Raw genomic sequence first — 15,305 nt, forward strand, 5'->3', positions numbered from 1 at the left:
GTGTAATTATGATCCTCGACGACGTTCTCGTAATAAACCGAGGTTGGTACTCGTTGCATTATCGATCTCCTTGTAATATCTTTCTCGATGTATTGAGAAATATTATCGAAATCTCGATAATCTCTCGAATTATAATATTCCTTCATAGATGTCACGAAGTGAACGGAATCTGTTGTGTTTTCTTCTCCTTGTCTTTTATTTATCTTTTTATCCCTTTTTTTCTTTTTTTCTTTTTTACGACGTATACGCACGCACACCAAAAAAGAAAAAAGAACGAGAAAATGAACGAGATAACAACGATCTATATATATATATATATATATATAACTCTTTTGCTTTTAGATCTTCCAGGGATGATATTTCTTTCTCTTTCGTTATTTTTTTTATTTCTTTCTTTCTTTTCTCTCTTTTTGCTTGCTGAGAGAAAAATAAAGCAAAGAATAAGAAAAGAGAAGAGAAGAAACAAAAACAAGAAAAAAAAAATAAAAAAAGAAAAATAGAAGAACGAAATTGGAAGAAGATCGAGGAAATACGAATGAGTATTGTTTTCCTTTCCCCCTCACACACACACAAACACGCGCGCGCGTTGAAAATGTTCACAGTGTAAAAAAAAAAAAAAAAATAAAAAATAAAAGGAAAAAACAAAAATAAACAAAGGTTCCTTAAAAGAGCAAGTTTCTTTTTTCTTGATCGTTTTTAGCCGTCTTAAGTCGTCCTCCTCGTCGTCGTCGATGTCGTAGTTGTCGTCGTTGTCGTCGTCGTCGTCGTATCGACGAAAAGCATTGCACACGCTCACGTATCTCAACTGAGTCCGCCAACGTGACTTGGAAACTATATAGAAAGGAGTCTCTCTCTCTCTCCTTCTCTCTCTCTCTTTTTATTCCCCTACTTCTCTTCAATACACTCACCAGACTATCCCCACCATTATGGAGTGCTAACCGAGCTTATGCTACGTGACGTCACCGCCATCTTGATTGCTGATTCGCGCGATACCACTTCGACCAATCGACGCACGTTAAAGACCTAAAGACCGAACTTGTTTCGTAGTAGAACTTCAAGGAATCGAGAGGAACGTGCCGAGAGAAAACAAGATACCCTTTTTCCAGGTAGAAGAACGATATATATATATATATATGCAACGAAGAGATTTAACTGATCGGAAAGTCCGGAAGTTAGGATTTCATTGAATAATTTTTCATTTTCTCTTATCTTATTTTTCTTCTTCTTCTTCTTGTTTTCTTCTTCTTCTTCTTGTTTTCTTCTTCTTCTTCTTCTCTTTTCTTTTTTGTTTTTTATTTCTGGTTTTTTTTCCAACGATATATTCTAAAAAGGCGACGACCCATTTTTCATTCCTCTTTTCACTTATTCTTTGTTTTTTTTCTTTTTATTTTATATTTCATTTATTATTATTTTTTTTTCCTTTTTCTTTCTTTCCCTAAAAGCTACTACGAAAAAAATGATTTTCCTCTTTCCCTTTTATTTATTTATTTTATTTATTGCTTTTGTTATTTTCTTTTCTCAAGTCATTTCGAAAACGCTAATTTCTTCCTTTCCTTCCTTTCTATTTTCCTTCCTTTCTATTTTCCTTCCTTATCATTCTCTTCTTCATTCACGTCCTTTTCTATTTTTTCCTGTTTCTTTTCTTCTTTTTCTTTTTCTTTTTTTTCTTACCAATTCTTAATCACAGCATTTAAATTTAAATAGCCGATCTATCGATTTATGGTAATAGGTAGGAGGGGGTGTGTTGGGGGAGAGGTGTTGGATAATAGGGGAAGAAAAGCCCAAAGCAAACGTGTGCCAAATAGAAAATAATTGTAATATTAAAATTTTAAATAATACGTTTAGGCTAATAAGATAAAAACAAAGGATAATGATAATGATGACAATGATGACGATGTTGATAACGATGACGATGATGCGACGCATTATAAACGCGATCGTGCGCGCGCGTATGTGTGTATGTATGTATATGTATGTATACGAATAATGTCAAGGCAAAATTATTACCGATTTGGCACGTGACCACTAAGAATGTGTTTTCTCGCAAAGTCGACTCTCAATATTCTCGTACTCCTTTCTTTCTTTTTTTCTTTTTATCAGTCTCTTTTTCTCTCTGTTTCTTTCTCTTTCTCTCTGTCTGTCCGTCTATCTCTCTGTTTCTTTCTCTCTCTCTCTCTCTCTCTCTCTCTCTCTCTCTCTCTCTCTCTCTCTCTCTCTCTTTTACATATCGTTGAAATATACGAGTCAGAGGGAACGCTGAACTTCGCCCACGAAAAAGTTCTCCTTTCTCTCTTTGGTATTCTGATACAAAGAGAGCAAGGATAATGAAATAGAGAGGACAAAATATCGTTGTCTCTTTTAATAATAATCAATCGTAATATTCTTGTCATCGTCGTCATAATCATCGTACTCGTTAATATTAGGATTTTTATTTAGATGACCAAAAAGTTCCTCCCTACCTCCCTTACTTTCACCTTCCTTTTCCTTTCCAATCTTATTCAAGTCGATTAATCTCTCTTTCTCTTTCTCACTATTTACAATATTGTGCAACATTGTCAATAGATATATGAGAAACACAGCTGGACAAATTGCAAGTAGCCCAAAATAGGACGATGAGAGAGAGACAGAGAGACAGAGAAAGTTGTATTGCAATGCAAAAGGTACACTAAAGTAGAACATATATATGCTGGAAGCGTCGCAGTTTATGTCCATAATACATAAGCTATACACTACAATGTATATTTATACATATTTATTTTTAACATCTAAAAAGGAATTTACTCTAACTAGAGGATTAAGTAATAGGTTATTAGAAATAGTAAGATAATGTGAAAGTGAAAGATTCACGTGAACAAAAACGAAAACATTGCAATAGATTTTCGCAGAATAAGTAATTAACAAACGAGTTTGTTTTACGAAGGAATAAAGGCATATAAATTTATCCCTATCAGTTGGAATAAAACAGTGTGAAAGGATAGACCTTCTTTTCAAAAGAATAATATATTACATATATATATATATTTTTTTTTTCTCTCTCTAATTTTTAATCCAATAGCTGAGAAAGCTAAAAATAAAGTTCAATCAATCATATATATATATATCTTTATCTATCAGTATCCCTATAAAGAGAGATTTTATTTTAGCTTAGAGAAAACACCCTCTCTCTGTCCTCTGCCCTCTCCTCCCCCTCTATCCCTCTCTCTTCTCAAACATCTCCACCATCAACCAATCACCCCCTAGTTATCGTGAAGATTCGTTTTCTTTTTCTTTATTTCTTGCTTTTTTTTTCTTACGTCTCTCTCTCTCCCTCTCTCTCTCTCTCTCTCTCTCTCTCTCTCTCTCTCTCTCTCTCTCTCTGTCTCTCTTTTCCATTCTTTTCTTTCTTTCTTTATTTCTATCTTTCTTTCTTTCTTTCTTTCTTTCTTTCTTTCTTTCTTTCTTTCTTGAACACGTTACAAACGTACAACGAACTCCGAGGTGAACGCACGTTCATTCGCGGTGCAACGCACGAGGAAGTCAAGAAAACGAAGAAGAAAAGAGAGGGCAAACCCAAAGCGTATTCGGTTTTCTTTGTTCAATGGAAAATTTTACGAAAGAACGAAGAGCAGCAACAACAACAACAACAACAACAACAACAACAACAACAACAACAACAACAACAACAACAACAACAACAACAACAACAACAACAACAACAATAACAATAACAATAACAACGACAACGACGACGACGACGACAACGATGTCGATCTCAGTCTTATTTCTTAATGATCGGAAAAAAAAATTCAGCGGAGAAATTGCAATACATTCCAAAAAAGAAAAGAAAAGAAAAGAAAAAAGGAAAACAAAAAAATATGAATACGTTTATATGCGTAATCGACTGACTCGTCGAACCCATTAAAAATTTTTCATTTTTAACTACATTACACACGGATTTGAATCACATATGTGCGTGCGTGCATACGTGCGTGTGTGTAGCATACGTGCTTGTGCGTGTTTTTTAATTTCTAAACTGCACACGTCTTTGCTCGTTCAAAGTTAAAACGATATCTTATCAGGAAGGACAAGCGTAGAAGAACGAGCGTAGAAGAACGAGCGTAGAGAGAAGAAAGTGCACGCATTTACGTTGAAAATCCTTCGAAATTTCATTTTCCGTCGTATTTAAAAAAAAAAAAAAAAAAGGAAAAAAAAAGTATATTGCCAGAAAAAAATTTATTTTTTTCTATTTTTCTTTTTTTCTTTTTTTATTTTGTCTTCTTTTTTTTTTTGTCGTTTTCGTTATCGCGTTCGTTGTTTTTGTTGTTGTTGTCGTACTGAACATACTGAAGAAAATTTGACAAGATTTATTGAATTTTTACAATCGTTAGAAAAAAAATATCTTCACAGATCGATCGGTCTGTCGATCGTGAAACAATAACAAAAGATAAAATAATAACAATCGAAGAAAAATAATGAAAAAGATTTATGAACTTGTTTTTGTTTAAATTTATTCTTTTATTCGATTTATCGAATGATATGGATGTTCGAGAAATTATTGTTATTCCCTTTGTCATTCCCTTTCGCCCATATCGTTTCGACCTTATTTAAAAAAACTAAACACCTTTCATACGTAAACATATAAAAGATAAAAATAAAAGATAAAAGATAATAATAATATAAAAGAAGATATAGAATTATCATGATTTTTGAGTTAAAAGTAAGTTTCCATTGATAATACAATAAAAAAAATGTTTACGTGTTAATTATGTTTCTCTATATACTACACGTAGATAAATAAAATATCATTATCCATTATCTTTAAAACTTGAAAAAAATCTTTTGGACAATGGAAAAAAAGATAAAATAAAATATAGATACATAATGTATACTAATCGGTATGGTAATATATTGGCAAATATTTGCTCATTGCAAGAAGCTTTCCCCTTCGTCCGTTCTTTTGTTTTTGACTGACCATTGCGATAAGAAAAGGCAAATCTTCTTAGAAAATCCACCCTATTAACTCAGGTACTTGTAAAATTTTCTTACTTTTGTATGGTATACCTTAATTGTTTTCGATGTCAAGCAACCATAAAGTGTGCCTTAAAGGTATTCGTTAATCGTAAAATATGTAAGCGTATCGAATGTTAGTTATAGAAAATCCTGATTGATGAGTTTTCGCATTTTCAAACGAAAAATAAAGATATTAATTTGTTGTTAGACTGTAAATATAATAAAGATTTTATTAAAATGTATATAATATAAATATTTTCTATTAATTATTTAATAATTTTTCTATATATATATATAGAAAAAAAATTTCATTTCATCGTTAAAATTACAATGCAATTTATAAATATATATATATTATATATTTTTTTTGTTTTGTTTATGCATTGTTATATGTATTGTTAAACGTAGAAAAATATTACTTATAAACACGACTAACTTCCCGTATATGTACATACATGTATATAAATGTCACGATCGCAGTTGTATATTAGTCAGGAGCATAATCGTGACCTTCTTCGTAAAAAAAAAAAAGAAAAAAAAAAGAAAAAAAAAAAAAAAAAGAAAGAAAAAAATAAATAACAATTTCATTCTCAAGAGTCTATTTACTTGCATAGTTGTTACTTATACATACATATATACATATATATATATATATATATATATATATATATATCGTAAAAGAAAATCTAAAGTTGCGTCTATCCTCGAAGGAGGACAAACGAAACGACACAGAGAGACATAGAGACATAAAAAGATAGACATGAAGAGACAGAGACAGAGACACAGAGAGAGAGAGAGAGAGAGAGAGAGAGAGAATCAAGAGAGAAAAAAAGAGATAGAAAGAGAGAGAGAGAGAGAGAACGAAGCGACACGAAAAAACCGAAGGCTGGACGTTTCGAAAGGATCGTCGGGTCTTTTGTTCTCGCGACAAAGAGACATTTTAATGAGCATACGTTTAAAGTCTCTTGGGGTTAATCGAATGTTTGTGGGTAACAGGTATCCGATCGTGTATAGAATGAAAATCAATACGAAAATTCAAAGCTCACAGAGAAAGAGAGAAAGAAAGAGAGAGAGAGAGAGATAGAAGGAGTAATGCTAAGAGAAAGAAAAAAAGAAAGGAAAAGAAAGAAAACATTTTGAATGTACAAACAGGTGGTCGCGGCTAAAGAAGAAGAAGTAGAAGTAAAAAAAAAAAAAAAAAGAAGAAAAAGAGAGAAGAAAAAGAACGAAAGACAATGGGAGGAGGGAAAAAAAAACCAGAATGACGAACAATGAAATGGTGTGATAATTTTTCTTAATAAAAGTTAGAAAATGAAAAAAAAACAGAGGCAGAAAAAAGAGAGAAAAAAAAGGAAATTAAACGCGCGTTTTATTTTTATGCATCAAAATAAAAATGTATACGTATACATGTACATCTCCATATATATATATATATATATATATATATATATATCTTTTTTTTTTCTTTTTTTTTTGTATAATACATATGTACACGGAAATAAAGGATTTGCCGCTACTAACAGGAAACCGATAACATTTTCTTTGTTTGCGAATACGTGGCAAATATCTATATATACATATATATATATATACATCTAATATCTTGTTGTTTCTTCGAGTAACATAGAGACTGTTACCTATTACTGGGAGATAACAACTTTCGATCCAGTAAATCGAATATAATGATACAAAGATATTTCTCTCTCTCTCTCTCTCTTTTTTTTTTCTTTTTCCATTTTCAAGATTGGAATTTATATACGAGATCAAATATCTTCGTTATTTATCAATTTATTCTTTATCTTTATTACTTTAATTCGACCCTCGTCAATTAACACCGCAGGAATAATTAAACGACATCTGCTATGACCGGATATCTGCTTATAATGTTAATTCTTTACTCCGGTCGTTTTAACGTACATACATACATACATACATACATACATACACCCACACATACCCACCCACATAAACTACCACCCCCCTATCTCGACAAATACATATACAATGAAAACATATATCCGAAATACATATACGTGGAATATGTATTGAAGGAACAGCTTAAACATTGGTCATACCATACCACACTCACACAAACACATATATATATATACATATATATATACATATGTATATGTATATATATCTTCGATCGACTAGTTTAAATGGCCGTAGTACTGTCACGAGGTGACCGTGTACGGGTTCTTTATAAAACAGCTGTTGGGGACAGCAGAAGCCATGCCAGCCAAAACGAGAGAATCAATACTATCGTTGCTGCTGGCTAGCTTTATGTATATGTGTATCTATGTATGCATGTTTCTGTCTATATCTATCTGTCCTTTTATACATGCACATGCGTATGTAAGATATGTATGTAGGGAGAGAGGTGGAGACAGAGAGAGAGAGAGAGAGAGATACAACGAAGGGGAGAGTATCTACTAGATAGGGGTGCACCAATCCCAAAACGAAGCCAAAAGAAAAACCCTCCTGGGGGATTTCCTCCTCCTCTATCCTGACTGCTATAATAGTTCTCTCTTCTTGCCCTTCGTAGTACTAACATTTACGAGCCTCAATATATTATTCCCTCTTTCTCTCTCTCTCTCCCTGCCTCTCTTTCTCTTTCTTTCTTTCTTTGAAATTTATTATCGACTTTAGTAAGTACTTAGCTTAGTTACTTAGTTACGTCGTACTTGGACGTAAGAGATTAGGGGAAAAAAAGTGCATACATCCGTTCGATCGAAAGAAAAGTAAAGAAGGAAGAGAAAAGGAGAGAAAATCCGTGTGTGTATATGTGTGTGTGTGAGAAAAAAATAAATAAAATTAAAAAATAAATAAATAAAGAAAGAAATAAAAAAGAAAGAATCAAATATTTAAATGCATTTTATGTGTGATGAACGAACAACTATCGTTAGTATTCTATATACTTATATATGTCTTGCATATTTGTGACAATGAAAAAAAATAACTTTTACGTATGACTCGAGGAAAAAAGTTAAACGTGTAATCCTACGCTATAAATACGATTTGCGTCATAGAAAATGAGAGAAGAGAGGAATCGTCTCTCTTTTTCTCTCTCTCTCTCTCTCTCTCTCTCTCTCTCTCTCTCTCTCGGTTGAAACGAGATTTATCACTCTTGTGTACGGTTCGACGTTCGTGAGATAGTAAGAGTTTGTTCGGTAATTTTTTTTTTCCTTTTTACGTACGTATGTACAATTTGAATACGTAGATAGGGATTTTCTTCTTCTTCTTCTTTTCCTTTTTATTTTTTTTTTTTTTGACATTTCTATCATTTAAAGATACATACAAGAAGTTGTGGTTTCGATATAACACGAACGGTCTTAAAATATTTCGATTCTTATCATTTTTACTTCTTCATACGTATACATACAATATTTATGCGCTTTAGTTTTCAATATTTTGCATGTTATATCGACGAAGTGTATATAATTTAGAAGAAAAAAAAGAAAAAGGAAAAGAAAAGAAATTAAAACAATTACATAAAAGAATCAAAAGATTTTTGGATGTTTAACATCGTTGTTTATTTTTTTTTAGTTTATCCTTCTTTTAATTTATTTATTTATTCATTTTTCTCTTTTTCATGTATTACACGAGTTTACCAAAATGTAAAAATCTTCCATATTTATATATACGTATATATATATATATAAATCACGGAAATAAATTAATAGATAAATAATTAAATAATAATAATAATAATAATAATAATAATAATAATAATAATAATAATAATCAGGGGAAAGTTTTAATATGTATTATAACAAAATATTTTCGATTAACTATATACGATTAGTTTGCTCGTCAAATTTAAAACTACATCACGATTGGTTAGCGACATTTCTAACTAAATCCAGCAATTTATTGGCGATATATCGTGCACATGCGGTGTATGCACCTTAAATGGATACACAAGAAACGTGACCGGAATGAAAGTTGGCGTACGTACGTACGTACGTACGTTCATACTACACGTACTACACGTACTACACGTACGTAAGTTAGTTAGTTAGTTAGTTCGATCAAACGCGATCTAGCCATTGTATTATCTTTGCAATACAATAGTAGTATATACAAATAGATACATACATACATACATAAATATATATACATATGTATAAAATCTTTCCTAAATGACGAAACACTTCTTATATATTGCTCGCCGCCTATCCTCTAAATAATACATATGTATTATTTCTATTTCTTTCTCTCTCTCTCTCTCTCTTTGTTTTTCTCTATCCTTTTCGCTTCGATCTTTGATTCGTTTCTTCAAAAAAATAAAATAAATATAGAAATACAAAAAAAGAAAAAGAAAGAAAATTGAACATACATGAGTATCACGGAAGCGTATCGATCAATTGGTATGTCAATGAGATAAAAAAAAATAAATGAACAGGAAAGAGAGAGGGGGGGAGAGGGAGAGAAAGAGAGAGAGAATAAAAAACTGAGTAGTCAATGATTTGTCGATCAACGAACGTCGTAACTTTTTGTCGAGTCACGCTCGACATAACCTTTTTGTCGGACCATACTCGACATAACCTTTTTGTCGAACCATACTCTAATCGACATAACCTTTTTTGTCGAATCAAACTCGATGTAATCGTATAGAGCCTTCTTAATCATTGATCTAATACACGTAATCAGCGACGAATTTAATAAGAGATAAAGAGAGAGAGAGAGAGAGAGATGCAGCGTAAACAAAAGCAAATCTTTTTCGAGAATCGACACTAAAAAAAGCGGTTATAAGGCGAAAAAAAAAGAGAGATCGAGAGATCGAGAGATCGAGAGATAGAGAGATAGAGAGATAGAGAGAGATCGGTTTATAGCGATGACGTTAGGGGCCAGTTTGTAAAATTAGCAACGCTACTGCGTGCAATATATATATATATATATATATATATATATATATATATATACATATGTATATATGTATTTACGGATAACGGATCCACACTTAGCGTGCTCGCTACGAGAGGGACACTTTATCTACGAGTTCTCTCAACGAGAGAGAACCTCTTTCACGTTCTCTCCCTCCTTATAACGTAACCAAGTAATTGAACTTATATACCAGATATATCTATGTATCTATATACATATATATAACCATATCTATGGTAAATAATTAATACCAACATAAAAAAGAAGAGAATAATTCTTTTCTTCTGTAACAGTTGAAAGAAGAATATTAATGATCATTATGAAGAAAATCATTTATTAAATCAAAGACCTTACTACTTTACTAATGTATTGATTTATATATATATATATATATATATATATATATATATAAATATTTAATAAATTTTTTGAAAATATTTTATAAATAAATATATATAAGTATTTATATATACATACATTTATAATATATTTATATATATATAGTTGTATTACTTTCTGTTTTAATGTGTGTTGTAAAAGAACAGTGCCCCTTTCTGGAAAGTTCCTGATCTTTCCTCTCTTTCTATTTCTCTCTCTTTCTGTCTCACTCATTCTTATACTCCTACTCGCTTCTATCTCTCTCTGTCTCTCTTCAAAGAAAAGGCAAGAGCGCAATCGAAGAGAGTTCTCGCTCGTTTTACACGCTTTTAAACACCCCGTTGTTTTAACTGTTTTCTCATCGGTTGCGCGTCCTTAACGTCTTACGTAATATTCTCGACCGAAGAGAAATGGTGAAGGGGAAGGTGCTGGAGAAGGCACAAACAGAAAAAAGAAAAAAGGAACAAATTCGATTGGAAATAAGCGAGAGGATATATATATATATGTGTGTGTTGAGTAATTAGTTACGTTAATCAATTGTTGCACTTAAAAAACTAAAAATCCATCTTACATTTAATAAACTATATCACTAGTAAGTCACTAATTTATCAATTAGTAAGTAACATGTAAAATAATCAAATATATCTATATAAGGAACGTTGAATAAACGCGATAAAGAAAGAAAGAAAATAAGGAACACATTTTTATGATCTTTTATAAACGTTACTAGAGAGAGAATCGAATCGTAATCGTAATCGAAATCGTAATCGAATCGAATCGAATCGAATATCGTATCGAATCGAATATCCGTTATACTTACTCACTTCAGACAGATTCAAAGAAATAAATATGTTAATATTATTATATATTAACGAAATAAAATAAGAATTTTTAATGAGATTCCCTTTCCTCTTATTTTTTTTCTTTTCTCTCTCTCTTATCTTCTTTTAATTCTTCGAAAGCAACGAATCGTACTCGACTACGTATCTTATATATATATATATCTATATAGATATCTATATATATAATGTGTGTGGTACGCGCGCGCGCATATGTGTAGAATGTGTATATATATATATGTAATGTACTTACGTTGCCCGGCAGCGTAGCTGAGTTAGCGATGCTGGAGAGAAAATCATGGCTGACGCGGGAACTCTGTGACGTACCGCTGTCGCTGGAAACGCTCGAGCTGTCGTATAATACGTCGGACACGTCCAGCTTCATTTTTCTTTATCTTCTTCTTTTTTCTTTTTTTATTTCTTTTCTCAATCGTTCGTTTCGTACGTATTCCTTCGTTTACGTTGATACACGAAGTCCGTGCATACGTTACTTTACGTACAACGTTACGTATGTGTATGTGTGCCTGTGTCTCTCTCTACATATACATATATGTATGTGTGTATATATGTACGTGTGACTTTTTTTTTTCTTTAATTTCCCCCCTCGTCGTGTCGATCAGGCCGCGTTGATCTCGTATAAAACGATCACGAAGAAAGGTGGAAAAAAGGAGGAAAGTAAAGAAAGAGAGATAATTCTATCACTATCTCTATCTCTTCATCTATATATAAAGACTATTTCTCTATCTCCGTCTTTAAAAATAGAGACACCAAAAGAAGAAAAGTGAAGAAAAGAAAAGAAAAGCGCAGAAAAAAAATGGAACAAAGACACAACGCGAACAAAAATTCGATACGTTCGTAAGTACTCACAAGTACTTACGTAGCGTACTGTGTTCGTTTCTCAAGCGTAGCAAAGAATTCGATTCGAAAAGATACCGTCGTAGTAGTCCCTTCTCTCTCTCTCTCTCTCTCCCTCTCTCTTCCTCTTCTAACCCCTCCCACCCTCCCACCTCTTTTCTTTTCCTTCGAAACACGTTTAAAAAGCGTCCGAGGTGTGCACGGTTATCGTGCAGCAGGCTCCTTTGCTCCGAAACCGTGCGAAACTAAAAGCCCGATGACTCATACCGCGGGGGAATACCTCGAAAGATTCGCGATGCGTTCGGTCCTATGCTCGGCCGAGTTCGGCTAAGATCGTTCCGCCTCTATACGCCCCGACGCTACCCGAACGACAATGACGTCATTTGGTTATTCGAGCTAGAACCAATCGGCTCGCTGCGACGCCGTGGAACGCGCGCACCAGGGACGTACGGATACAGCGGGTATTTTCACAAGCGGGCACTTGGTCGGTTACAAATTAAATTTTATTCTTTTTTTTTTCATTTTTTTTTCTTTTTTTTTATTTACGATTACGAGAAAAAACGAACGAGGATATATTTTTTTTTGATTTTCTCATTCCACTTAAACACTTAACACGCTCGAACACTTATCGCGTTAGTTCCCACTTTTTCTTTCGTATCTTCATTTTCTTTTTTTTTCCTCTTTCCTTTTTCTTTACTTGAACTCGATCATGTTCATCGGTGTTTTTATCGTCTTGTTCTTCTTGTGAAGGATCTTTTTTTTTTCTTTTTTTTTCTTTTTTTTTTTTTTTTTTTTTTTTTTTTAATTGAAAACACTTATCGAGCGTAAAAAATCATGTAGATACGTCAGAGGAAAAGGGTTCTCGATGATTCGTGGTTACCTGAGTGAGAACATTTAGTCCGAACGATCGTGATTGGATGGTATCTTCTTCCTCGTCGGAAGCGTGACAAAATTTCAACGAGGAACGTTTCTTTCCTTATTTTTTTTCTCTTTTTTTTCTTTTTTTTTTTTTAACGTACGAAAGTAGGACACGGTCGTGGGTTCGAAAAATCCCAACGGCTACGTAACCAAATATCATTTCGTACGAACGTTACGTATGTAATCGATGTTAAGGTTAGAATTTCGTTGGTTATATTTAGAAATACGAACGTATCTCGAAATTTGGATTGCGAATAAATGATTTTGATTGAAATAACAACGACGTTGGTAAGACCGAAGTATCAACCTATTCGACGAAGTGCGCGTTATAATAACCTATAATATACATGTTACTTTTCTTCCTCTTGCTTTCTTTCTCTTTTTTTTTTTTTCATTTTTTTTTTAACGCACCAGTACCTTCTCACTTATTACAATAGGATGTTGTTTTAATCGCGTAAGAAAGTAAAGTGGTAAGGAATAAGGGTGCATAAGAGGGGTTGAGAATGCATCGGAGCGTGACCGCTATGTCGGGACCGACCGACCCCCTTTCCTCAAGAAAAAGAGGGTGGACAAGAGGGGAGCAAAGGGAAATTGCACGAAATTAACGACAGTGTAATGTTATCGATCTCGGAGGGAAGTATAAATGTCTGTTGTAACTAAAAAAGTCAATCAAAAAACTTGATTTATCATCTTCTTTTTCTCTTTCTCTCTCTTTCTCTCTTTTTATCCCATAGTAATAATATAGAAGAATTAACAAGAAGAAGAAGGAACAATAATATCTAAAGCAATATCAAGGCAATATAACAACAATAGCAATAACAGAAGTAACTAGCAGCAACAGTAGTAGCAGCAGTAGCAACAAATAATAATAAGAATAATATCTCTAATAGAAAGAACAATTCAACAACATTAATAGGAAGTAATAGTAATAATATTATTAACGAGTAACGAGAAATGAACGATATCAGTATGTTAATAGATAAGTAAGTAGTTAAAAGAAATCATCATTGTTGGTTTCCTCGCAAGCCGAAAATTTCAAATGAGACACGCGCACCGTTTCCAAGAAACGTTGATGAGTCAGAGCTTGGGCTGTCGCGTGGGCGGCGAATGGGGTAGCCGGAACGCATCGAACAAGAGCCGACGTGACTCACCGATCTGATATGTTGGATATTCGCGCCTTAACCTGCCGCCACCGGCTACGACTAGACGACGACGTTCCTCAAGCTTTCCCTTTTCTCTTCACCTCCCTTATATCTTCTCTTTCTCTCTGTTCTCTTCTCTTCTCTCTCTTCTTCTTCTCTCACTCTCTCTCACTCTCTCATTTCTTCTCTTCTCTTTTCTTCCTTCCCTCATTCTGTTTCTTTCTCTTTCATGCTTACGGAACTCGCAGGTGGCACCTGTAGCCGAGTGCCCGACATATCCCTTTGCTCGAGAGTGCTCAGCGCTACACTTCGGTAGATTTTTTTTTTTTTGTTTTTTTTTTACCGATATAAAGATAAAAAAAAAGATAAAAAAAAAGAAATACTTATACGTAAAGATATTTATATATATATATATCTTTCAAGATATCGCAAATTTTTTTGTTCTTTTTTTTTCTCTTTCTATTTTTGTTTCTTTCGACGATTAAAAATAAATAATATTTTTTCTTTTTCAGCAAAAAGGGAAAGAGAGAGGGGGAGGAATGGAAACTCTCTCTTTTTCTCTATCTCTATCTTTATCTCTCCCTTTCTCTCGTTATATACATACATACGTATATATATATATATATATATATATACATAGACGAACGAAGCGCAAAGAGCTGACATTCACCCGTTTACCAGCTTCGCATCCATGATGAAATTCGAATAGACCGACGAGTGGCAGCCGTCCTTGAGCCAACTTCTGCCTATATAGCCAAGGACCCAACTTGATCGCCATATTTGAATGTGCTTAACGATTAGAAAAATTACGACGTTGCGGAATGTCATTGCCGTTCGAATCGCGAATTGAATCGCGCGGTGCGTTTCATCTCAGCGAGAATTACATAGCACTTACCCTCCTTCTTCTTCTTCTTCTTCTTCTTCTTCTTATTTTTCTTATTCTTATTCTTATTCTTATTCTTCTTATTCTTCTTCTTATTCCTCTTATTTCATCAAAGAGATTCTGATCTACGAAGGTGCTTTACGAGCGTGCTGGAACGTAGATCGATAAATGGATAAAAAGAGAAGAAAAAAAAAATCGATGGAATCTAATCGCTATTTCTACGTAATACGATCTCTTTCTTTCGACATATATATATATATATATATACATCTTTCTCTATTTATCTATCTATTTATCTAAATCTATCTTTCTTTCTCTTTTTTTTCTCTCTCTCACTTTTTTCCCTTCCCCTCTTTTTTTTTTTATTAAAAATCATATAAACAAATTGGTTCGATCGAAGATACATCTAAT

The 15,305-nt window shown here is 33.0% G+C and overlaps 2 protein-coding genes across 12 annotated transcripts in view; one reads left to right on the top strand and one right to left on the bottom strand.

The window, feature by feature from the left end:
• kay (transcription factor kayak) overlaps positions 1-12,024 on the bottom strand; it is a 47,486-nt gene extending 35,462 nt beyond the window's left edge. Inside the window, exon 1 of one of the 2 annotated variants that reach the window (XM_035880752.2) lies at positions 11,350-12,024. In XM_035880752.2, the coding sequence (XP_035736645.2) occupies positions 11,350-11,481 (132 nt within the window). In that variant the 5' untranslated portion in view covers positions 11,482-12,024. Of the gene's footprint in view, positions 803-11,349 lie in introns of those variants that run through there. The other variant, XM_035880751.2, reaches the window with a different exon arrangement.
• LOC118448033 (ribosome biogenesis protein BMS1 homolog) overlaps positions 1-15,305 on the top strand; it is a 79,543-nt gene that overhangs the window by 29,901 nt on the left and 34,337 nt on the right. Inside the window, exon 1 of one of the 10 annotated variants that reach the window (XM_085662653.1) lies at positions 13,013-13,157. The exons of 8 other annotated variants lie outside the window; for them this stretch is intronic. The gene's annotated coding sequence lies outside the window, so the exon portion shown is untranslated. Of the gene's footprint in view, positions 1-13,012; positions 13,158-14,684; positions 14,870-15,305 lie in introns of those variants that run through there. One more of the 10 variants, XM_085662651.1, reaches the window with a different exon arrangement.

Source organism: Vespa mandarinia, chromosome 19 (assembly GCF_050613455.1).
Source record: "Vespa mandarinia isolate Hongniang chromosome 19, ASM5061345v1, whole genome shotgun sequence".
Lineage (NCBI taxonomy): Eukaryota > Metazoa > Arthropoda > Insecta > Hymenoptera > Vespidae > Vespa > Vespa mandarinia.